A 27,983-nucleotide genomic window follows, 5' to 3' on the forward strand; every position below is an offset into this window, starting at 1 on the left:
TTTGTTTCAATTTCTGCCTAAAATTTACGTGTGATACATACATTTTATACCTATCAATTACCCGTCCCTTTCGTTTTCGGCGGATAAGAACATGACAAGTATAACTTAAAATAAAATTAGACTGTGTGTCAGGAATCAGCAACATTACATGTAGACTATAACAATGTTTTTAATATACAAATTACATATTGGACAATTTTTTTATAAATCAACGCATCGTTTTACTGCTAACTGTAAATACTGAAATTCCAAAGGATGTCATAATATCATCAACGTGTGGAAATGTGGAAGCAGAATAGCAAATTAAATTCACTAATAATTAACCAAACATAAACATTTCGAAACGCAATTCATGTAATGAAACTTACCTCCAGCATTGCCAACATTATTTATTGGAGTTCGTATTTTGTAATTCGTATTTACACTTTCCGACAAATACATGATAATTGATTGATAGAATCTGATACTGATACTATTTGTGAGTGCAGTGATGATGCAAAGTTCCCTGGCCTTGTTGTGGATACACCTGCATACATTCACACGTAGTCTACCTTTTTTTTAGTTTTACCTTGTCTATATCACGAGGTTTGTTTGGTAATAGCATTGCAGGTTTAAATCACCTGATTATCCGGAAAAATAAGTTGATTCCATGCTTCAGAGCAATGCTAGATATCCCCTCCGGTTGACGGGGAAGGCTTGTGCGCAGCAGTGGGACGTAGATCTATAATCTAAGCTTTTTCAAACTTTGATAATTTACATTACTATAAGCGTTGTAACTTTGTTCAAATTGTGAGAGGGCTTCAGAAGCAAGGGTTGGCGTTGCTTTAGACAAAGAATATCTCTGCCTTCTCTTTGCCTGCTGAGTCAAAAATGCTGCAGTAATTGGCTTTTACTGCGTAGATGAATTGGTCGAGTGGCATTGTAGTCAAATGTCAATCTATTTCCAATAAAAATATTGTCAATAAATAGAAGGATTGTGAATAAACTGACGAAAACACCGATAAAAAATATATGTGAGTTGGATGCGTTCCGTATTATGTATTATATTTTTGATTTATTAAATAAATTCGCAAAACCCGGTAAAGTGGATGTAACACTATCAAAAGAATGACTCAAAGAGTGACAATGAACATAACCGAGGGTTGAATCCCCAAACCGCGCAACTGGGAAACGAATTATTGAGGAAATGAGCTTGAGGGAGTCGCTATGACGCGCCAACCGCTAATTCTACGGTTCATCTAAAGGATTATCGGTCGAGTTATGACTCTCTCCCATTTAGAGGGGTTCAGATATGATTTTCATTCTGTGACTTGGCTCATTTAAATTGTATACAACTTTCAGAGATAAAGCGTTCTTATTACATAATAACGGCCTCCGTGGTCCAGTGGTTGCTCATGATCCGGAGGTCCCGGGTTCGATTCCCGGTGGGGACATATCACAAAAATTACTTTTTGGTCCCTAGTTTGGTTAGGACATTACTGGCTGATCACCAAATTGTCCGAAAGTAAGATGATCCGTGCTTCGGAAGGCACGTTAAGCCGTTGGTCCCGGTTGCTACTTACTACTGGAAGTAAGTAAGTAGTCGTTACATGTGCCATGTCAGTGGCCTTTGGCGGCTCAATAGTAACCCTGACACCAGGGTTGATGAGTTTGGTACTCCACCGCACAACCCACACGATAGAAGAAGAATTACATAATACCAACAATGTTTCTTCTTGCTATTCCCTGCTGGTTCTAATAACGAGGATTGAGCATTAATTTCTAAATTAAAATTGCATACTTATTTTACTTTGATGCAAAAACTTTTTGAGTGACGAAAAATAATATCGTACTTACGTATTCACTGTAGCTGTGAGAAAAAGAAACAATTACAGAGGTAAAAGAAGCTTATCAAGATACATATACATTGCAATTTTCATTGGTATTTTGTCTGATTTCCATTTGCTTCGTTCTAAAAGTACTCTCGATTGCTTCGTATCCATTAATTGTGCTATACACGCGCGTCGGTTACCGGTGAACCGCACCTGACCTTTTTAAAGTACCTACGTCCCCAATTTGTTTTAATTGTTTGTTTAATATATTCACTAATTAGTTTAGAATCGGTAATGATGGTAGAACAATGGTTTTCTTTTTTAATTTCCTTCACGTTATGTTGTCATCGCAGTAAATTATGTAATATAATGTAGACGACAGGTCGACATGGCAATTCTCTAGCGACGTGACGTTTTCAATATCGATATATTTTTATTATATATGTAACAAAATGTGAATAAAATAATACCACGTTTTCATTTAAGTTAATATTTATTCATCTGAATCATCTAACGTTAATTTTATTTCTAAAATATTATTCTTAGTTTTCAATAATTTCTTAGCAAGTATAGGTAAAATATACTTGCTATATTTATAATTTTGATTGACCATAAAAATTTAGATTAGATTTCTTTTAAATCTATTGTTTTTCTTTTGTGTTAATGTTAATTTCTAATTCAATAAATTATGTGAGCGAGATTATAATCGATAAACGCGGTCGATACGGACTCGTGCGACACTAAGACTAAGACGCCGCGGGGACTGTGCGGGTGTGCGGGGCGACCCCGCCTCCGCGGCTCACCTCATGCCCCGATTGCCATGTTGACCTGTCGTCAACAGAAGAGGGTGTTAGTGACATCGTAACGAAAACTTTGAGGGATGATTCAGACCATGATTTCGAGATGATATCAAGTATTTTACGTCGCAAAAGTATAGAACTGAAAATAATAAAAAAAAATTCAAGAATTTTCCGACAGGTAATTCCATTTGATATCAACTCAGAATCATGGTCTAAACCATTCCCCATGCGACGGGAAATTCTACTCGATATTAACTCAGAATCATAGTTTGAATCATCCCCCTCAGTATTCGTTACGATTTCACTAACACCCTGTATTATTAAGTAAATTTAAATTAATTTAATGACTTAATGATTAATTTAATGAGTTAGGTACTTCTCTCTTCAATATTAAATACGATCTATCCGTAAGTGCATGAATATGAGAATATAGGTGATTGAAGAAATACCTTTGGAATGGAATGCTTTCTACCAGTTACCTGTCTACAATGAACCCGAGATTGCAAACTCTTCAGTAGTTCTCTAACTACTAGCGAAGTAGCATTGCTCAGAAACTACGCTCTACGCTTCTCTTTATGTTGTTTGTTAATTGTAATGCAGTGACGCATGACATATATTTTAATAGTTAGATATAACCAGTGTTGATGAGGTTGGTACTCCACCTCACAACCCACACGATAGAAGAAGACTAGATTGAATCACTTTGTATGAACAAAGAGCCAATCATCTGTTTAAGTGACACCCCTATCACCCCGATTACCCCTTACGTAATAGAAAAGCTTGATTCCTGTTTACCCCATTAATTCTATTGTCCCTAATGCCGTGTTGCTATATTTATTCTTTGATACGCGCGCGAAGGATTGCAAATAGAAAATAATTATGTGTGCGATAAAATGAAAATGAAATACGTAATTTATTGTCTTCTGGAACAATGTTTAATTATTATTTCTTTTTTTGTTGTTTGCAATGGTGCAAGACACGTAAATAAGTACTTAAATGAATAGACAAGTAGGTAATGTCTAATAATTATCAAAATAAGTTATATACATGATTGTTACCCATCATATCCATCTTTGGACTTCGTATCAAAAGTGGCTGCAAGTTGTCTTTGATTACTTGTGGCTCTGCCCACCCCATTAGGGATTACGGGCGTGAGTTTATGTATGTATGTATGTACATGATTGTTACCCTTGCCCAGGGATACGGGTGAAGACCTCAACGGTTGCATAGGCGAAGTTGGGAGCCATCGGTAGAACAATGCAGGACGGAAGGGACAAGTCACAGGGACTGTAACCTGGAACCTGACAGAGGGCAGCAGTAACTGTCAGTACTATTCAGAGACGGACAGGAGTCCTAGTATGGCTTTGTAATAGACTAGTCTGGACGCCATCTCACTTGCGTCAGACAGAGTACTGCGGGGCGGAAGGCAAGAGGCCTCGTCCTCGTTGGGTAAACCACTGCCCTACTTTTCCCTAAAAAAGTAGCATGGAAAATGCTGCACCGACAAGAGCGTGGCTCTTAAATTGATGATGATGACTTATATATTTTCGAAAGCAACTTTGAAACCCTCGTCATGTAAGAAGGGTGCTCTAAAGTTGTTAGTGCGATTACAGACCAACAACATTCGATGGACGACGTGGTCGAGTAGCGGCCGCAACGCCGTACACCTTCTTTTTTTTGACGTGACTTATTGCAGACTTGCCGCAGATGGCATTAACTACTTGGCCGGACAAATGAGGAGCGCTGAAGGCTCTCACCCGGTACAACGTTTAAGACAACAGGCCTGAGGGTGCCCAGTTGGGACGCCGTACACCGAGAGTGACGACATTCTGCACTAAAGGTCGCTGGTGTGTAAGCGCCCTTACCGGGGCTTATGGTATTCAAAAGTAATGTTCATAATTCATCATCATTTCCGGCTGTCATAATTCACTTCTGAACATGGGCTCCTTTAATGAGCCTGAAGCGGCCCTTGCGCTGCGAAATATAATGAGAAGATTTGTACATGTTTACAAATAAGTGCCTATATTATTCAACCCCATTTGTTTTTCGTACATTTTCTAGACTGTATGCATTTTCATGACTTTCGTAAGCTTCTACGATATTCAACTTGTTTCATTTTCCTTTCCATTCAACTAGTGTCACGTAGGAGGTCTTAGAAGAAATTAACTGTCCCTAGTTGCGGCGAGTTCAGTAAATATTTCTGTAAGTTTCTTGCCTAGATCTTTGTATTATAAAATTAGTAACAAAGAATATTTCCCCCTAGTTGCCGGCAAGTTGCTAGAGTTTTATTATTTGGTGCGCAATCCTGTACCGTCGGCAAATTAAACACAAAGGAGGCCGTTTCGTAGCGTCAACAGAACTCGGCGGGTTATGGAGGCGACAAGGATAGAGTCTTGCTGGATGAGAAATTAATTAACGAGTATTCAGGAACTGTGACTAACAGGACTACAAATGATGACTGATTGAAGGTAGTGTTGTGATAATATAGCTCATTTAACTTATCCAATTTGGTATCCCACAATTATGTGGCTCTGAGGAAAAACCTGCCCCTTATGTTATCCATCCGTGACCTGAACGTCGTCCATTTTTATGCTATAAATATTATATTAAAAATATAATAGTTATAATAGTTAGTAATAGTTAGTTGTGTGTTAGTGCATTTCTTCGAGGCAATGACGTCATAAATCGTCTGAAACAGACGTATAAGGCCAATGATGATGATATTAAAAATATAATAGTTATAGGCAGTGATTAAGAGATAGGTAAAAATTACTCATCTCTTCCTTGAAGAAAATTTGAAAGGAAAGTAAGTGATTCCCACTAGAATCCTCATATTTTTTGTCCAATTGTATTATTACTACGTATATATTACATATTTAAATACGAATTGGTGCTGATTCCAGTTCACACCATCTAATTTTATTTTAAGTTATACCTGTCATTTTCTTATCCACCGAGAAGGAGTCGAAACTGGTCCAAGAACCTCCACTGATGAGACTTATATGTAATAAAAGCTTATGCTTTCTCTATGATTCTGGGAAAGTTTTATCAGATTCTGTCCCGGGGTTCTTTTTCTACGCCCGTGTTTGTCCTGGCTATGTAGTTTTAGTTATTCAGCAACAAATCTTGAGTCGATTTTAGTCCCCCACAGGACAAACATGGCTGTACAAAAAGTACCCCGGCAGAATCTGATAGAACTTTCCCAGAATCATAGGGAAAGTATAAGCTTTCATTACAAATAAGTCACATCAGTGGAGGTTCTTGGACCAAGTTTCATACAAATGTGCCCATTGTGATTTTAGACAATTTTAGACAGAAATTTAAACCCTCCCAAAGTTTTATATTGGCTAATAACTCGACAGAATCAAGTTGACAGCACACGTCAAACGGGTAGCGTATCAGCGAGATGCCTATTTTATTCGCCTGGTTTATTCATTCCTTTTAAAATTATCACTTGCCAATCATCCGTCCCTTTGCTTATCGGCGGATAAAAAAATGACGGGTATAACTGAAAATAAAATTTAATGGTGTCTGCAGGAATCGGGGCCATTATTTGACGCAAAATTATGATCACTTACTAAACCAAGCACAAAAACAGCTGTTATAATAATCCTAAGTAATCTTCATATTTCATTTCTTGCGTGTTGTAACTTGTAATCACATTGGCGTAATGTAATACAGCGTACAGTGCCCAGTTTCCTCTCTTCGTACAAATAAATCAATCTAGATTGTCTCTTTCAGTGGCTCTAGGCGGTGCCCGGGACTTTTCTTAGTTAATTGGGCGCCATTATTTATATTTTCCTCCGAGCTTGTTTACGCTGTTTCTCATCCTGAATGGACCAAATGAAAACGCTTTTTTGGTATCTTATTACATCGCCGACTATCTTTGGAGTGGTTAACTGAGAGGTAATACTTTTATAAATAAATTTAAATGTTAATGAGCTCTAAATGTGACAGTTTAACACTTTACTTTCCAAAAGTTTAGTTCAAATAGAGTTAAGTAGGGACCTGGAATGTTGTATCTATCATAATTTAATTACGTGTTCTGAACGATTATTAAAAATAAGTAGATCACCAACTTTTAAGGTAATAGAAATCAGATGAAAGATGTAACCCACAGTGTAACATGCTATCCATCGGTTTTTGAACTTTTACATCCAAATTTGTATTAAATATTTACCCCTCACCCTTATATGAAGAAAAAGGGGTAGGAGATTAAATTTCTATACGATTAGTATCATTTCAGGAACTTTTCAACTTTTAATATACATATAAGTCGACCCTCCAAAACAGCTTTCAGTATCTTCGCAATATTGTTTTCATCTGGTTACCCGGTCAGCAATTATTCATAATAATAGGTTTAATAATAAAATATTATTATTATATACTGTATGAGAGTAATAATTATAATAAAACTAGTAAAAAGCCTCAGTAAATTATTTTTCATCTCCAAACGGCTTGAAATACTATTATTGTTAGTAATAAAAGTTAATAGTTTGTTGACTCGCTAATTTAGATTAAGCTTTGAATTTACGAGGACATTATAATATATTTTAACGTTAATCTGTCAGAAGATTAAAATTTGTTTATCAAATAACGATATTTTTTAAATAATAGTTGAATTACCTTAGTAATAAGGCCGCCTTTTGTACCATTTATTTACAGCAGTGGAACGTTAGTAATGGGTTCTTTATGTATGTTTATGTCATGAATAAGCTCCCGATTTATTATTATTTACAATTGAAGTGGTCAGAGCTACAGCATCGCATGATGAACTAAGTAGGTACCGACTACAAGTACCTACTACAAGTTCCTCTTACAAGTTCCTCCTACAAGTTCCTACTACAAGTTCCTACCAGGTTTACACCTAGTTTAGGAATTGACCGATGGTCCAACTTTATGTTAGAATTAAGTACAACTACAAGTACTTACTGCAAGTACCTACTGCAAGTACCTACTACAAGTAACTACTGCCTGTACCTACTACAAGTGTCTGCTGCAAGTAGTTGTAGTACAAGTACTACAAGTAGTTCATCAAGTAGCATTTTTCTTTTCACTCAGTCAAGTCGGTAGTATATCGGAATCAGTTCGCAGTACACTAAGCTAAACATGTTATCTGAACGTGATCACGTGACAGCGTGTAAAATATCCCCTGCACCTCGGAATCAATGTTTCTCAGACGACGCCAATTTATGGTAACAAGTTTCTGTTTTACGATCCCTTCCCAAATAAGACTTGTTGTTACCCTGTATTACCTCAAATCTATTCCCCAATTGTACACATAAACGACATTGACTGACAAGGGATTATTTATTATGTCGTCGTTATTGTGTATCGTTTTGTTTTATTTAATGTTCTGACATTGTTTATTGAATTATGAATATGAGAGTAGGGTTACAACAGGGTTACAATCTGAAAGTAGTGGCGTTTTGCCATTCATTTTACTGAAGCGTTAAGGCCTGAAGTACACACACTGCACTTGTACCGTTAGATGTTGCCAGATTTTAAAGATTCTAAATATAATTTCCTCCGTCTTTAAGTTCAATACACACAGAACATGCAGATTTCTGTCTGAACTTATACATACACTTCTGGCGTCTGTAAGTAAATACCCTTATTTAATTTCAGATTACATAATTATGTATCATGTAAACGGTTCTCTTCTTCTATCGTGTGAGTTATGCGGTGGATTACCAACCTCATAAACCCTGGTGTCAGGGTTATTATTGAGCCACCAAATGCCCCTGACATGACTCGTGTAACGACTACATACTTACATCAGTAAGTAGAAACCCACGCCCCACTAATCAGCATTAAATTTGTTAGGTTCAAAATGCAGAAATGAAGAAACGATGCTTATAACAATCAGAATAAGCAGCACAAAAGAACAAGAAATATATTTATTTCCTTATAAATATTTTCGAAGATGTACCAATATATGGTATACCAAACGCTAGGCTTAAGTGAAGATGGACAGGAGACTTGGCAAGACGGGAAAACAACAGATAAGACTTACCTACGATACCTACGATGAAGTTATGAGGTACGCCGGAAAGCAATGGATGAGACTTGCACAGGACTGGAAAGGGTGGCGTAAAAGAGAGAAGGCCTATAGCCAGCAGTGGGTGGACACAGAATGAGTAGATAGATAGTTTGAAATCATTGCTGTAAGTTAGAAACATCAGTCAAAAATGTCTCCTAATAAGCGTTGTTTGTTAATGACAATAATGAAATAGCTGATCTCATGAGTACGTTCTAGTTTCGTCATTTTCATGTATATTTCCACTTTCAGTAACAGTACTTTCCTACAAATTAGTAGCTCTGAAGAATTGGCCAACTCAGGATAGTCAAGATGATGAGATACACTTTTTAAGAAATAATAGACTTTGCTGGAAACTTTTACAAACTCTTAGCTAAGCAATTTTTATAGATACATCACCGTATTAATCAACATGTCCGTATCTTTTATGACCATACATTTTTCCATAAAGGCGTGGTGTCCATACGACGGGTCCTCGTGGTCAATTTACCGAGATAAATAAATCTCCGGTCGGCGCACCCGGCAATTTTCACCGTCATTTCGGCTTTATTATTTCGCCACTTCATATTCAGTTGTTTATTAATGTTTTTGTAATTGCTAGGCTGTCGAGCGCATTCGTATTTACTGTCCATTATTTTCGGCATGTATTATGTAATGTACCTTCAAACGAAAATTATGCTTACTTTTAGACAATTACGCAGTACTTTTACCTGAAAGAACTGAACACTGAACTGTTTAATTAAATGACCTGATTAATATGACCACACTAACCCACCCATGAGTTATTAATTTATCATAAATGCTGTTTTCACTTACACAGTTGGGTCGACCATTACAGACGGCGATACGGCTCACCATTATCACGTTGGTCTAACAGAAAGCTCGGTGAGGCGTGGGTACTTATTTCATCTTACGATGGATATACCTCTAATTACACCAATTGCGATATGGTCGTGAGCTTATTTATGTTATGACCACACTAAATAATTCCCTAAATAAGGAAAATACTAATATTTAACTGTTTTATACAGCCAATAGCCCCGATTCTTGCAGACACCCTCATTTTATTTTAAGTTATACCTGTCATTTTCTTATCCGCCGAAGAGAAAAGGAACGGATGATTGACAACTGTTAATTTTTAAATGAATGAATAACATAGACGAATCACATAGGCATCTAGTTAGTATGCAACCCGTTTGACGTGTGCTGGCAACTTAATTCTGTCGGGTTATCGGCCAGAATAAACTTCTGCCTAAAATTGACGTGTTTTTATAAATTTTATGCCTGTATATTACCCGTCCCTTTCCTTTTTGGCGGATAAAAATAAGACAGGTATAGGTTAAAATAAAATTAGTTGGTGTTTACTTGAATCAGCCCCATTATTAGCCACCCACGTACCTACGAGATACTCGCTACGCCACAAACAATTACTTATTCTATCTAAATGAACACTTCACACTTAACCGCTTAAATTAACCCCTGAAATCCAGCGTTACGATGCTACCAGCCTCGTGACCAACAAGGTCGAAAAGTTCAACTCGTAGAGTAATCGCGCCGACCACACGCCAAACCGCAGTAGTCACATATACACCTAGATACGTACCTACATCTGGGGATTGGGGATAGTAATATTATATTGTAAGTAATGGTTTAAGTTTTACGACGCCCGCTGCCTAAACAAACATCATCGATATTGGGCCATCCTTTCTGGTTTATGGACTTTTAGGGACCGCGGCCTTTGCCCTAAATGATCTGTTGCTGTGACAGCGGAAAGCGAAAGGCAATCTATTTTTTCGTTTAGGAAATTTTCGTTTAGCTACTATACTAAGAGCATAGACATATAAGTACCTATCTATGCTTAGTTTATGTAAGTACCTATCTATGCTCTTTGAATTCAATGGTGCTAATCCCTGTAGACACCGTCTAATTGTATTTTAAGTTATACCTGTAATTTCCTTATCCACCGAAAAAGAAAAGACGGATAATTGAATGAATAACCCGGACGAATCAAATAGTACTTCGATGGCACGCAAATTGCTTGACATCTGCTGTCAACTTAATTCTGACAGGTTGTTTTAGATTTGTGCCTAAAATTGACGTGTGTTTCATAAATTTTATGCCTGTCGATTACGTGTATAACTTAAAATAAAATTAGATGGTGTCTACATGAATTAGCACTAATATCTACGTGCATTTAACTTTGCTTTGTATTAAAATGTGGGGTTATTGTTTGGTATTTTACTATATATTTTTTTGATAATAAAGATCTTTATTTGTTCTCTGCAGTGTACAGATGGGTTACATAAAATAAATATCGAGTGACGGTTACCATGCCAAAACACGTGAATAGCGTTGCTTGCATGCCGTAATTGGTAATAGGTCCCTTTTGTTTCTGAATTTTGTATGTCTTGTGTGTGCAATAAAGTATTAATTATGATGTTATGTCAATAACATTATCTTGAGGTATTGACTCATTCCGTTTTCAAATTTCAAATATATGTAGGTATAGTACGTCCGTACTCAATTGTTTTTTAGATTAGCGGAACTGTCATGTCAAATAGAAACCCTGTAATTGAACCGTTTTTGTCCTCTTCACTCGCTTCTCGTTATCCCAAAACCCGAGTTTCCTCATAATCAAGTTAAGCCGGTAAATAATAGCGGTATGGCAACATCGGAGAAGTTTAATTGACGTTACTCAAATCCTACGACATGACCTACTGAAATTATGAATAAGTGTATTCACACGGATATTTTGTTATAAGTACATACGATCATATTACATAAACTAACTCCCTAATGGGGTAGCCAGAGTCACAAGAAATCAGAAGACAACTTGGAGCTACTTTTTGTCAGATCCAGAGTCCTAAGATGAAAATGATTCACCGTATGGCGGCAGGTGGTCAGCCCATCGTCCATTTTTGACGTGATTTATTGTAGATTTGCCGCAAATGGCATTAACTACTTGGCCGGACAAATAGGGAGCGCTGAGGGCGCCCAGTTGGTCGCGCGCGCACCTCGGCTCGAGGCGTCGTCTGAGAAGCTTTGAATTAGTCGGTAGAATTAATCGACCCAATAGCGATCTAAGAACACTATCCATACCTAAGAAGATAACCAGCTGAACGTATTCTAAGTATGTTTTTAATCTTAACATAAACAGCCTATTTTCACTTAGTCGCTCCTCGCCGGCACTCAAGTTTGTCATCGATATTGCTATAAGGAAATGCAGTTATGGAAGAAAATTATATTGTTAAAAATAGAATTCAGCGCAATTCGAAGACGATATCTGCAGAAAATTGGATTGTTTACCGAACTGTTCTCGGAACGTGTTTATTAATAGCAGTATACTTTATATTACAATGACAAGAAAGGGCTGAAAATACCGTCTTTGTTTATAGATTATGCCTTCCCATCAATATTGATTGGATTGAGATTGAACATGATTGAGAGGAATGGAAAAAGGGACGCAAAGCCTTGCCCTATCACTATTGTATTAAATGAATTATTGAATACATAAGTAGTTAGAACTAAGATTTCAAATATAGGTCCTCATATTTCAATCGAATATTCTTTTCATGTTATTGGAGAGGAGTAACAATTCCGCTCCACTTCAATGTCTCGTAGTAGCTCTATTTCTATCGCCACGAATACTTTTGCTCTTTCAGCGGGAATCTCAATATCCGTATTGTAGATACATTCAGGATATCCGAGAGTTGCTATGCCAGTATTTCTAGCGAGATCTTTGTGACAAACGTTTATATAATTTGATTCTGGATCCTACTCAGACCTAGTGGTATTGCAATTCTACTATTATTGTGTAAGGCAATAATATATAGATAAAAACAAAAGAGGAATAGAAACAGTACAATAGACAGCGACTTAGCATTATTGGCAACTTTTCGGCATAGTAGATATTGAGTATTATAGGTATGCAGCATAGGAATGCTTATTGTACAATTCTACATACTTATAAAAACAAAATACAAAGATATCAGTACTTACATAAACTACATAACAATAATAATAATACACTTACACATTTATACATAAGCACATACCTAAATAAACAGCCAACGTATTCATCAAAATGTACGTGTGATATATTATATATAAGTTGAAATTAATAATGTCTGATCCGGGATTTAACACATTTTAAGTAGCGCATTAAATTTTACGTTTGACTTGAACCAAACGTTATAGCATTTTCAACTTCAAAAGAGTGCTACCTCTTACCTAGAACAATTCTGAAAATTAATTTTAAAATATTTCCTTATTGCTGCGTAACATTATCATAGTATGTTAATGTGTTTATAATTTACTTTCCAAATTTGAATATAGATGACTCAATCAAATACACTTTATTGGACAGACATACAAAAAATATTTTAAAAACATATACATGAAAGATCGGACCGCATTGTCCAATTCACTCGCAAATTTCTTTATTCGCAACCGCATAATTTATGTTAATTCCTCTCACAGTTCGTTAGCTACTTCCAAGTTTATTAATTTACATTCATTTATGTTACAGGTAAGCCGAATATTCAATTGTTCTCCACTATTGATTTTGGTGAGCTCTCTTTTTGTTTAAATATAAGCCATTTTCATGAGTGAGCCAAATCCACGACGCAGGAAAAACCTAGAAACAGAACATACACATAAAATTATAATTATAAACACATATGCACACCCATATATCCCAATCGAGGTAGTCAGAGGTACAACCACAGCAAGATGAACTAAGTACCCAGGTGTCACCGAGCTTTCTGTAAACCAACGTGATAGGTGGTGAGCCGTATCGCCGTCTATAATGGTCGAGCCAACTGTGTTAGTTGTGCAAAAGTATCGGGGTTCGAACTGGCGCTCCCCATCTTAAAAACAAGCTGGTGAACCATAGAATCACAGTGATTTCTTTTACAAAAGCGTTGATTTAATATTATTCATAACTAGCTTTCACATATCTTTTACAAGCAGTTGACAACTCCTGAGAATATTGCCGAAACAATAACAATAATTCACTTCACACCCCGCGAACACATTTAACTATGAAAGTATAATAACACTTTTATATTTTTAGATATAAACTCTTAATAGCTATGCTGTTAATTATAATGTTATGATTACACTGTAGCCTAGTTGTGAGTGTTGAAGTGGTTGTGATAACATATACATACATAAACCCGCGTCTGTAATCCGTCCATCCGTTGTGATTAGAAACGATCGTAAAATCAAAAGTTGTATAAAATATAGGAATAAAAGAAAATCTTTGACCATTTTGACCAACAGCCTAACGTGCCCTCCGAAGCACGGATCATTTTACTTTCCTAACCAAACCAGGGTGCATAAAATGAACAGCTTATAATGATTTTGTCTGTAAGGGATCATGTAGGTGCCTAATTTACGAGTAAGTAAGTAAATATGTAACGACAAATATCAGTAGTGTCGAAACGCTAACACTGGTAACTTTATCCCAAGCTAAAGCATAAAATATCCCACTACGATGAATTAATAATGGTTTCTATCGCCGTTTATAATTTGCACTTTATTTAATACATACATTAGGACAAGAAATAAAGATAAACCAATGATTAATAAATATAATATAATTATCATTAAAATGGTATTCTATGGAATTCCACTTGCTTCGATCCTGACACACTTCTCTTGCTTCCTCCACATATTATCAATCGTTTCAACGCACGCCGGTTCGGAGTAGATCGTACTGAGGAAAAATAAAATAAATCTCCAATTTTGGTCATTGTACGTCCTTATAGGTCTCGGCCAGCTCTAGCAACATACTTCGCATATATACGACACATACTCGTTCATAATTATACAACTTTTCAAAAGAAACTTAAATTAGTCATGTTTAAATAATTATTGAGATTAAACGAACTTACCTGTAAGTGAAGTTCTATCTCAGTTATACGAAGCTGCACAATGCTGTGACGATGTTGTAGCATAAGACGGAGACTACACTGTAAACCGTCTCGAACAAGGAGCGAGTATAATTAGATAAAGTTTTCTTACTAAATACCTAAACACCGCACATCTCCTAAAGACGTGTATGTGACTCTCCCATCTTGTTTTGACATCAAGTGCTTAATCGCCACTTAGAACATCGCTAAACCAGTACAATGAAGCCGCTTGGTATTAGGAGATACGACAGACGCTCGTCCACTCTCCCGCTACGGGCGATTACGCGAGACGCGATGAAAATGAGAGATAATATCTCGCTCAGGGAATTATTTTGATATAAGAAAAGCTCTAATAATGACACAATAATTATACTCAATGCGCTTTAAAACGACGCTACATGTGGAGCCTTAATCTATACGTAGAAGTATAGTATACAAGTTGTTAATAACATCGTACCAAATGCTGAGGTGTACAACTTCTGTTGGGCTGAAGGGCTGGTGTGTGGTGGAAGCACAATGGAAGAAAACCACGATTTGTTGGTGGCACTTTCACATATAGTTTTGTAAGTCTACAACGTGAATGATAATCGATAAATCAATATGGCGAATTATTATACATCAACAAATTATGACAGCTACAAAAAAAGGAAGTTGGTTGTGAAATTGACAGCCAAAATTACGTTGGTAATGTTGGTGTTTCCAACATGAAGGGGATGATTCAGCTCATGATTCTGAGTTAAAATCAAGTGGAATTTTCCGTCGCAAAATTCATGTGTTCTTTATTATTTTTAATTGTATACTTTTGCGATGGAAAATTCCAGTGGACATTAACTCAGGACCATGAGCCGAATCATGATTCTGAGTTAAAATCAAGTGGAATTTTCCGTCGCAAAATTCATGTTTTATTTTTAATTATTTTAAATTATATACTTTTGCGAAGGAAAATTCCAGTGGACATTAACTCAGGATCATGAGCCGAATCATCCCTCAAAGTTTTCGTTATGATATCACTAACACCCTGCACGCAAGCCTTTCCAGCTTAACTCCTGTGTAATTGGAGGCGAGCCTTTTGCCATTAATCGGACACAAATCCTGGTAATCACGTGACATTAATTATCTACGAAGCAAACATAATAATAAATAAAAGTGAGATACTATAATTACTCATTACCTACATTAATACATCCTTATGTAGGCTGTCATAATTAATTACCCCCTCATTTTCCTTGAATTAAATAGACACGTGTTAAAATAAATCCTACTCAAAACCGACTTTCCAAGTAAACATGGAAAGTTAGTCGTAACTGAGAGTTTGACGCAATAATGATGTCGTCATTGCTTCGTCAGCTCAATACCAGTCTATTTGAACGCACGTGTACAGATCTCAACCCCAAGCCAATAGACTAGGATGAAGATCAGAGGGCTTTCAAGGCCAGAGTGAACAGGCACCTTCTGGGCGAGCTCGCTCCATCTTAGGCCTCGTCAATACCTTCGGGCAAGTCTGGGGCCAAGAGCAAACACATTAAAAGTAAAAAAAAATATACAGCGTAACCAGTTCACCGAGTTACTCATAATCCTTGAGGGTTCGGGTCGCTTTCCAACATGTTTGGTTAATAATCCTAATTACTTTCAAAGTCAAATTATCTGCCAACATTGCAACAACATCTCTCAACAAAACTCTGTTATTCCGAGCGGATTGCCCCGAAATCCTTGACCCAATGTCCCATTTCCGTAACCGAAGCTCACCTTGATAGTAATAAAATCATAAGAACTTTGCAGTAGGCGTTATCACGTTATCTGTATTAATAAACTCTCTATCTCAGCTTTTCCAATTCGGGGTCGCAGTCATGAAGCTTTCTTGGTTCGAGGACAAAGAATTAAATCTCATAAGTCTAGATATTCTAAATGCGTTAAATAAAACTTCATTTTGTAGCGAGGTACTGGCGTGTATGGAGATGTTAAGTAGTACTTAAGGAAATTAACTGGTAAGGGCGGTTGCAGGGTTGGGCATTTCCCCGCGGCTTGCTTGGCGCGGCCGCGGCAGCCGCTTCTAGAATATTATTCCCGCGGTTTGTGCGCGCATGCGTCGTATGATGTCCCTTCCTTGTCGCGCGTATTGCGCGCCAGTCGGCACTGCGCACCGTACCGCGACCACGCGACTCCTCGCGCTCGGTACCACAACAAATCCTTGCACCCTATTTACGATGATTGCTGACTTACCACCCGTGCGCACGATGGAAAGTCAACTCTATTCACAACTACACAGCTACGACGATACAACATACTACGAATACCACGTCAGGATGCAGCACGTGAAAAATGGTACATTTGTTTTTGTTTGTATGCAACGTCGTAGTAAGTAAGCCGCACAAAGCATTTCATACAGTGTATGCTTGTATCTATTGGTTTAAGAAACCTAACTGCGTGTTGCTCTTGTTGAAATGTTTTGCGACCTTTCTTGACCCCGGTGCGTCGATCCGGCGCGAAGTTAGGTCCAAGTGAATGCATGTATAGCTTTATTTGAGTTCTATTTCGGTTGTGATCAAGAGGGAGTTTTCGTATTTCGTATCAGTAATTACTGATTCGTTGGCGGAAGGTGGATGGGTAAGGCCTTGTAGACAGGAAGGTTGTTGAGTGGGATTGCAGCCGCCTACGTGACTTGTTGCTCGTTGTCGAGTTGTTTACATGTGTATATTTTGGTGCCGATACGCGTGTAAATGTCACTGATGCGGTGACGTCATGAATGAAGATGCGCTAGCGTCGCGTGCGCACACTTGCCGGCCGATGATATACTGACAGACTGAATAACACGTAAAAAAAATAAACTATGAAAACGTCGCTTTTATTTTTTATAATAGATTAAGTTTAACTTACTTGCTCTATTAAAACTTTTCGCTGCGTGATGACGTCGTCGTATTATAAACTTTTTTATCTTCTACCTTATGACGCACTTCACTCGATAAACTTTTCCTGTTAGAATTTTTCATGAAAAATAAGAACATACTCCATTAATATTATCTCAGGAGTGGTCTTGAAAGCTGTCAGTTTCGGTAAAGAAATTACCTCTACTTCGGAAGACCTAGACGAAAATCTCTGAAACAAGCCAGTAATGAATGAAGTTCCTTTTTTTTTTCAAAATAAACAACTGAAGTTCGATTTTATAGCGAGGAGATAAATAAACTGTTGAATTTAAATTAGCACTTGGAAAAACGGATTGAAAAGGATCGTAAAACAATCTTTCAGATGAGAAGAAAACTCGCTAAGTTATAATCCAGATATTTTATTTATATTGGCGATAACTTATTATTTTTATAAAACGTTTTGGGGACGTATGCCAATAGATGCATGCGTAGCAAAACGGATGCCAAATCGAAAGCTCTTTTAGAACAAGGAAATGAAAACAATTATGTTTGTTGTACGTCACGATCCTTACAATTTAATTCAAATTATAATATAAAAAAAAATATTTATAACCTACCGTTTAAACACATTTGTTTGGACTATGGCGCTAAAAAATTAAACGTCTGAAAATGGTACAAAACCAAAATAACGTAATAAACTCCCTTCTTCACAACTGACCCAAACAAACCGAATACAATATTTTCCTCTAGCTCCCTCAAACGCTCTCCTCTTGTCTTCTTCCTCCACGAGGTCAGACAGGTCGGGACGTCCTCTCGGCGACCGGACTGCCTCCACACAATATATACGTATATAGACAACAGTCAAACAGCTTCGTTGGTGTAAAATATAGTAGTGAGCTTTATTTTTCACATGTTTATTGAGTCTTAAATGATCCATTAAGAATACAATGAAACTTATGAAGTAATACTTGTGACCTTAGACAAGCTGCAAACGATTATGACAATTGACACTGACAGTGATAAAAATACAGAGTGTTAGTGACACCGTGAAGGCCTCAACGGTTGCAGAGGCGAAGATGGGAGCCATCGGTACGGCAATGCAGGACGGAAGGGGCAAGTCACAGGGACTGTAACCTGGAACCTGACAGAGGGCAGTAGTAACTGTCATTACTATTCAGAGGCGGAGGACAGGGGTCCTAGTATGGCTTTGTAATAGACTACTTTGGGCGCCATCCCACTTCATCCCACGTCATGATTACTTGCAACTTAACTAACTATAACTGGGACTCTAGCCGAGGACCCATCAGTTGCACCAGCACTTGTTATTGGGACATATACATAACAAACCTCTTTCTGGGATTAATTGTCATATTAAAATAGACATTATTAGACTGTCCCCACTGCAAAATAATGTAATATCGTCGCTGATGTCGCGAACTGACGTATCTGCAATATTTGGCGAAACGGATAGTTGTCAATAAGACACAAATCACTTTAGCAAAAAATACAGAAACGTCAGTTAGCAAAGTCAACCACGATATGTGGGTCTGCTCCTCAATTAAGCAAATATGGCCATTCTACAGTAAAAAAAAACACTTGACATCAGGTGGTAATATATTGTCATCTCGTCTCTTCGAGAGAGAGAGAGAGAGAGAGAGAGAAATAAAGAGATAGAAAAGAAGAATTCGCGAAAAAGCTCTTGTGTCTTAATCTCACGGGTTTTTATGCTGCAGCACTGCCAATCATTATATACACCGTGGCTCCATTCTGAAACGTTTGCACAGCCGAAGTAATTCCTTACATTTATCTACCATTTAATTTATTGGAAATAGAAAACATACATTGTCTGAGATAGTTTATTTACGTCATTCTAAAGGATGAAAATAGCTTTAAGTTGCGTTTTCTATTCTACTGAATTTGAATTTCGGTCGTAGTCTAAAGTAATTACTTACTGTAAAAAATATTTCTATGATAAATTTCTATTTAGCTGGAAATGTCAATGATATTTATTTATGTTGAAAGACTTGTTATAGTTTAATATTATCATGTTTCCCATTTATTTAAGTTATTTTATAAATAACACCTTCAATAATAATATTTATTACAATTCATAATTTATATTTAGATCACATTTTTATAACACGAAAACTCTCCAAAAATATGTTTTGCCGGCTCAGCTGCAAATAGCCGTACCTATGTGAATTCGTTATTTCGTTTTCACGGTCATTAATTTAATAGAAACATTTACTACGTGACCTTTCATTATCGCGATCATAGCAAGAACCGAAACAAATTGTGGTATTTACACTACCACTTGCCCGTACGTTTTCAAATACAGTTTTCCACATATTTTGAATTTATAAATTTGTTCCTTGGGTTAATTTTACAAATACTTAAATTTATATATTTTCTAGCGCTTAATAAGTAACAGGTTTAAAACTCAGGCTCATTTTATCGCAATTTTTGTCGCGCAAGACACTCTCCTCTTAGGGCCTTAGCTCAGGACACTTATTCGAGATTCAGTTGCCAGCAACAAATTGGTTGCACAACCAGATAAAGTACCTTTTACAACTGCATGTTTTGTTGGTAGCGCAACCGTGGTGGCTATGACAATGACTGCCCTATTTAAACATTGATGTGAGCCAAATTTCATATCCAGGAATCCACCCTCAGTACACGAGACAAGTAACAAACGCGTCTAGCCGCGTCTAGTCACCGCTACATGAATTAATTCGATCTCAATTTAACAACAATACGAAACCCTCTCCCTAGAATCGCATATTAAAATCCCCCAACTTAGCCGACTAACATTTTACTCTCATATAAAATTAGAGATTCTCCTTTATCCGCAAAACTCGAGTGCAAATGCAAACATAATAAAAACTTAGAGCTGCTGCGATGTTAGAAAATGCAACACCTCTGCATTTTGAAATGTCGTTGGGTGGGTTTGTAGGAACGCGTTTTATACTTGTAGTACAAAGGTCAGTCGGGGGTGTAGTAGGTAATATGATTAAAAAGTAAATTCGCAAGTAAACTGGAGGATACCACCCTCGCAGTGGTTGAAAATGCCAGCAGGGTTCATTCTAGCATTCTAGGAAACTGAGTGGGTTGGTTCTACTTGAGTGGTGACACATAGCATTATGCGTGCGGTTTGTGCAGTGCTGAATTGGTTGGGATGTTTTAGATAAAACGTGAATAGCATATATTGCGTGGGTACCAAATTCAGTATCACATTCTGTGTGAAATGTCAGAGGTTGCTGGTTTTGTTCATTTTACACAATATGGCAACAATTCAATTCAATTCTTTATTCATAATAAAACCCTTTTCAAAAAAAAGAAAAAAAAAAGAAGAGATACAATAGTCACAACTTATTTTTAACAAACATTTCTTCCAGTAAGCATGTGAGAGTGATAGATTAAAGAGGAGACGGCAGATAATGTTTACAAGCATACACATACCTTACACATATATATGCCTTTTGTGTATTTTTAAATTACGGTATCTACTTATGTATAATTTCTCAGAAAGATACACATGTATCAATACGTCACTATAATTTCCATTGCACATCACTATTCCTTTCATTAAATTATCTGTCGTAAAATATTTTTATAACACTAACTTATGTAAGTAGGAACTTAATAACTTATCACATCTCTAATATTTTATCATATAAAATAAACTATACAAAAATTCATAAGTATTTTTAGATCGATATTTTTTTCTTATTTATCCACTGTCAACCGTATTATTGTTTTTAATATAGTTAAGTCTACGCAGCACTACACCAAACCAAATATATTGTATTTTTTTAAACCATAGATAATAAAAATAATACAATTTCTAATTTTAGAATTTTATTTCAAAGTCCTAAGTAAGTATTTGTGTTGAATTTTCATGAGAATCCGTTCGTAAAGTGGGTGTCTACGTTTAGTAGGAGATACGTTGCATCCCACGCGAGATCGCGTACAGCTATAGTGACTACTTCGGAAGCTTTTCTTATAGGTGTAGTGAAATGTTAGATGTCCTTGAGATTTTTCTTGTTGTTTCGGTAAGAATGTACGTTTTTTCAAGAAGAAATTTTATTTACCCTAGCGTTTATCCCGTTTATATCAGGCTTCACATTCTTCTCTTCTTCTATCGTGTGGGTTGTGAGGTTGGAGTACCAACCTCATCAAACCTGGTGTCAGGGTTACTATTGAGCCGCCAAAGGCCCCTGACATGACTCATGTACCGACTACTCACTTACATCAATAAGTAGTAACCGGGACCAACGGCTTAACGTGCTTCACATTTATAATCGAAAAATAAAGTCAAAAAGTCAAGTTATTTTTAGTCAAGTTTTTAATAGTTAAGTTATTTAGAGAAACGACGCCTTTATTACATTCCAGCCCGAAATAAATACTGGCCAGTTACAGGCTAAGTTACAAGTTCTTTCATAGTTATATAAAGATCACTCTAACAACTACAAAGTTTCAACCGTAAAAGTTTATTAGTGAATAATTCTCAAGAGAATCCATTTGCAAAAAAGTGTGGGTGTTCACACACTTAATAAGAGACAGATTCCCACCCATGTCTACCCACGGGCAGTTAAATACAACCACTTTATATACCAGCTTCCATTCGATAGCTTTGGGCAGCGCGTAGGTGTAGTCAGAATTCCAGTTTTTCTGCAAAATCTTTAAGAAAAATCAGAGAAAGCACTTGCTTGACTTAGACGCTCGTGTTCGTTCAATAACGTACTTTAAAATAAAAAGGAAAAGGATGTAAACTGATTTTGCACTACCAGTGACGCGCTAAGCTCAGGCAAGAATAATATTTTTATGAACAGGGGCCTTAATTAAGTTGCAAACAATTATGACAATCGACAATGATAAAAATATAGCATTTTGTCGATTGTCACAATTGTTTGGAACTTGGCTAAGGCCCTAATATTTATGAGTAACAGATTACTAATCACATAGCCTAAAATAAATGCATTGTTACGGTGGACGTGTTACTAAATGACAATAATTTTACATAGCTAATAGGAAATAAAATCTTATTATCCCGCGCATTACATTACAGGCACCTGATTGTCCAAAGTAAGATGATCCGTGCTTCGGAAGGCACGTTAAGTCGTTGGCCCCGGTTATTACTGATGTAAGTACGGTTTGATGGGGTTGGTAATTCACAACCCACACGATAGAAGACCCCGTGCATATAAAGGTTGACGTCTTATCAAACACACACACACACGCGCGGGCGCGCTCGCTCGCAAACACACTATAATTTTTGTATTTAGGTACTTAGATAAAAATACGTCATACTAATTAAATCTGCAGCGTTTTAAAATAAAATCTACGTTTATCATGACGTCAGTAGCAAAAACAAACATGAACTCTCGAGCTTGTTTTGACGTCACCTTAGGTTTTATGAAGGTGAAACGAAAAAAGCCTGTTTGGAATCCCCTCCTACAGCAGGGAGGGGTGCAGGCTCCCCCACGCCCACCTGTAATCCCTCCTTTAATATCCAGTACTTTCAGCCGGCGGTGCAAATATTCAAGGCACCTTATATAGCCAATCAAACATTATTGAACAATGGCCTACGAGATAAATTCCAAAAAGTTTATTTCACTTGTTTATTTATTGTTGTTTTACTATTAATAGTAAATACACATAAAATAGTAAAGTTTTAATTTAAGGAGGAAGGATCAAAATAGTTATTTCAACTGAGTTGAGTTGTAAGTAGTTGTTTAACTTTGTTATCCAATTCGTTTAATTTTATATATTTGATACCATACATTTTATTAAAAATTTCATTTAAAAAACGATGGTATTGAAAACGGCGAACCTACAGGTAGGATACCCGCAACGGACGATATACGCGCAAATATTTGGCTCGAGGTTTGAACTACACAGAGATCTAATACAGATGAAAACATTCACGCTCAGAGTCTCGGGGTGCGCAGATCCATTGGGCACGAAAATGCAAACTTCAGTCACACTTTTAATTGTTAAATACACAATGGTGCTTTTTCCTGTACACGCCATCGATTTTTTTTTTAAAGTTACACCTGTCATTTTCTTATCCGCTGAAAAAGAATCGACGGACATAAAATTTATGGAACACACGTCAATCAATTTTAGGCAAAAATTTAAAAAGCCGTTCCAAAATTTAACAACCTGATAATGTAAAAATAACAAAGATAAAGAAATAAACCTTTATATTTTTTATATTTTTATATATATTTTTTTTAATTTTATATTGGCCAATAACCCAACATTTGCCTAAGTAATAACTTAGGCAAATGTTGGCATTCATTTTAAAATTAACGTTTATCAATCATCCGTCCCTTTCCGTTTAGCCAGATAATAAAATGAGAGGTATAGCTTAAATTAAAATTAGGATGTGTCTGCAGGAATCAAAGAAAGGAAAAAAGGAAATTAAGGACCAAAGTACCATACAAAACAAGAAAAAGAGCAAATCGTTCGCCAAAACACAACATAAAGGAATCTATCAAAGAACAATATTTAACTTTGAAATAGCAAACACTTTTTTCATTATTGCACTCCGGAAGACCATTTTCCTCTCGCTAATTGGAATAAGAAAAGTCAAAGGATTTTTCCTTCAATTAAATTTTTCTGCACTTTCATTGGTATTTGTACTACACTTTTCAATATTACTTCTTTGTTAACTTAAAGTTTATATGTAACGTTCTAAACTCGCTTTGATAATTTTATTTTATTAAAACGATTACTTAACCTACGTTTGGTAGATACATCCATACGAGCACAGGCGTCCTCTCAATCGACCAGAGGGGCATAGAGAATACTCATGCTCATGGTAGCGGAGTCGCTACGCTGCCGTATAAAACTATTACGTATTATGTTCATGACATCAGTGGGAGATGGCTGCTGGGTAGTATGTGTATGAAATGTGTAAGTACCGAGATGACGAACGACAGAAATGAATGGAAGAGGAATACATGTTGTACCGATGATGAGTGAGAGATGGCTGCTGCTGTCTTAGATGACTAGACACTGGCTTCCACTACTTCATCATCATCATCAGCCCATTAACGTCCCCACTGCTGGGGCACGGGCCTTCCCTATGGATGGATAGGGAGATCGGGCCTTAAACCATCACGCGGGCCCAGTGCGGATTGGTGGTTATTAACGACTGCTAATGCAGCCGGGGCCAACGGCTTAACGTGCCTTCCGAAGCACGAAGGAGCTCGAGATGATTTTTTTTTTGTGGTCACCCATCCTATGACCGGTCTTTGCGAAAGTTGCTTAACTTCAACAATCGCAGACCGAGCGCGTTTACCGCTGTGCCACCGAGCTCCTCCACCACTTATTATATCCATACACTTTTACTACTTATTATATCCATACAATAGGAAGCGTACTACACAACGTATATAGGTACCTACTTCTTAGTTTGAGCAAAGTTATATATTACTTACATATTTAGTAAATACCTTTTAAATTACAAAGGGAACACTTGTGGGTTTTTAATTCTAACTATATTTGTGTCTTTGTGTTAAAATAAACATTTATTCTTTTCTATTTTATCGAGTTATCTCATTGAAGTTTACAAAACGGAATCTTTCAGCAAACGTCACAACAATTCATCGTTATCATACATGACTTAAAACCCTATATAAATCTACTACAATGCTAAAAGCTGCACGTTAATCCGTGCCGTAAAGCCTCACAGCAAGAATTTGTAGCGCTTTTTACCGAATTTTCTCCAAACACATTGAAATCCACCACTCTAACGCGTTAAAACGCACAAAATTATATAATTGATTCACAAATTTAGTAAAAATAGCTATTCAAGATGTTGTTCTTTCCCCAGAGTAAGCCTACTCTGTAACTTTCTCAGCTTCGGTGGACAACTCATTTATTCAACATAATAAACGAACAAATATACTTAAATAAGTACATTAAAATAAATGACCAGCTACGATAAGACTTTCTTATCTAAGTACAAGACAATTGGCAGCCAACCGAACGGCGTAGAAACTACTACGATTCAAGCTAAGATATACTTAACAAATAAATTAAATACCAAAGTAAAATTGACCTTTGACAAGGACGTCTTTGTTAATTGGGTACTTACGTTAAATATTTAAGTAAATCTGATTCTCTCAGATCTCAGTTGTCCACCGAAGTTGTCAATACAAAATAGTGAAGCTTGTGGTGGATAATTTGCACACCTGGGGTACGGCAGTGCGCCCGCCAAGTCGACTAAAAACAACGGCATGCTATATCATCCTTTTTTGAATGTTCTATTTCCTTTCTCTGTAATGCATAGATAAACAACCTACATACGTTCCACAGCTCACCAAAACCTCCCCTCTTCAAGTGCAGAGGGCACGGAGGATCCTCAATCACGCTGTCCCGTTGCAGGTTGGTGACTTATCTGTTCTTAATACAATATTTTTGTCCACTTTTAAGAATCAGTAAAGACCAAAAAACCAGACCAAATGCGACTTGGAGGCACGCCCAGAGGGTTCCTTACAATCTGTCGTAAATTAACAAAAACAATATTCATCCTTAAGACGCCGGAAAAATACTATTGTCTCCGTACACAGGTCGCGATTAGTTTCAATAAGTTTGTAATCGCAAAAATATTATTTTCTTTATGCAATGGAACTTCTTGCCAGACAGACAAACGGACAACAAAATGATCCTATAAGGGTTTCGTTTTTCTTTTTCAAATCAAAAAATCAAATCAAATCATTTATTTGCAGTAAATGTGGTACATTGGTTGTTATATATGACTAAATTAAAGTTTCACACATTTAACCAAAACAATATTGGTATGCAGATACAGAAAGGTCGTGCAACATACATTTACAATTAACATTTTTGACATACACAACCCTAAAAGTTACGAATTTTCAATCCACGACTATATTTCGTCGCTTCATTCTTCAGATATAATATAAATCAATATAAGGTAGTCCCTTTAACCTACAGGCCACATCGCACTTGTATTGATTTATATTATATCTTCGAATGAAGCGACTCACATAATAATGATCGAACTTCACTTAGAAGTTCGTTTGATCATCTATTCTTCTCTTCTATCGTGTAGGTTGTGATGGATTACCAACCTCATCAACCCTGACATGGTTCATGTAACGACTACTTACTTACATCAGTAAGTAGTGACTGGGACCAACGGCTTAAAGTTTTAACCCACGATTGTAAAGAGTATATAAATCCACTTTGATGCTAAAATCATCAGCCGATTTAACATTTTGATTCGGAAGGCAAAATTCGAAGCGCTTCACTAAATTCCAACTCTACACATTCACGTGCGAAACCATACCGGCCCAAACCAATTATCATAACTGGACTCCGATAGTTGAATTACGGAAAATACATTTTGATTTTAAGGTCTACTTACTACTTTCGCCAACAATATTTATATCTATTTTGTAGTGTGTGATGTTATTAAAGTATTCGTCCTCTTACAGCAAAAAAAAGTGCTTTTTGAGGTACTTAACCGAGTTCAGAACATTTTCAGAAGATATTTTAGTGAATAATATAACAACGCAATTCAATGCGTTATTTTAAAAATACCCTCCGTGATCGGGATTCGATTTCCAAAGAGACATTTTCGAAATCACTTTGTAAGACTGTCATTAGTTTGGTAAGGACTTTGCGAAGCACCTGATTGTCCGAAAAAAGTAGATCCCGTGCTTCGGTGGGCACGTTAAGCCGTTGATCCCGTAAAAACATCTCCACCAAACCGCAATGGTGCAGCGTGGTGGAGTATGCTGCATACTATCTCCGGTTGATTGAGGGGAGGCTTTGGCCCAGCAGTAAGAAGTATATAGGCTAAACAGCCTATAAACATATTATATAAACATATAATATAATAATATAACCTGCTCTTTAAAAGGTGCAGTAATTGGGCGTTTCAGTAATCTATTTCTGATATTAACAAGAGATTTAATCCAAACCACTCATATTTTAGTTATCATACTTATCTATTCATCCTTCAAACAATAAGGAATCATTTTTTACTTATGAAGTTCACCTGAAGGTATTAATCGTTAAAATACCTAGTTCTAATTATGATTTCTTCATCATCATCAATTTAAGAGCCACGCTCTTGTCGGTGTAGCATTTTTCATTCCAGTCTATCAAAGGCCAATTCCTTGACTTCCCTATAAGACACGACGTTAACCTTTCCTTTAATCTGTTCCATGTAAGCTCTTCTTAGTCTTCCCCTTCCTCCCTTTCCTTCTAACTTTTCTTTCCTTTTTTTTTTATTTTTTTACTTTGTTTTTTTGTTTGTTGTTTGTTTGTATACTCTTTATTGCTTTAGTATACAAAGAAAATTTACATATAATTTATCGTTTGTTCGTTTCTTTTTTAATTTTTTTTTTTTTTCTTTTAGCTTTTTGCTTTTTTTTCTAGCTTTTTTGCTTATGATTTCTTAAGTAATTTTATATTAAATTGTACCTATTTTTCTTTATAAATAGGTAATCCGTCGTAGTGTCACAGGTTTGAATCCCGGATTGGGCCTATACCACTGAATTCGGCTTTATAAG

General features: G+C 36.6%; 1 protein-coding gene across 6 annotated transcripts in view; it reads left to right on the forward strand.

Moving 5' to 3' along the window:
• Positions 1 to 27,983, forward strand: part of LOC126372932 (uncharacterized) — a 223,257-nt gene that overhangs the window by 83,660 nt on the left and 111,614 nt on the right. For 5 of the 6 annotated variants that reach the window (XM_050018833.1, XM_050018836.1, XM_050018837.1 and 2 more), the window contains exon 5: positions 25,756 to 25,824. The exons of the other annotated variant lie outside the window; for it this stretch is intronic. In XM_050018833.1, the coding sequence (XP_049874790.1) occupies positions 25,756 to 25,824 (69 nt within the window). The remainder of the gene's footprint in view (positions 1 to 25,755; positions 25,825 to 27,983) is intronic. 6 annotated transcript variants of the gene reach the window in all.

The sequence above is a fragment of the Pectinophora gossypiella genome, chromosome 15, assembly GCF_024362695.1.
Source record: "Pectinophora gossypiella chromosome 15, ilPecGoss1.1, whole genome shotgun sequence".
Lineage (NCBI taxonomy): Eukaryota > Metazoa > Arthropoda > Insecta > Lepidoptera > Gelechiidae > Pectinophora > Pectinophora gossypiella.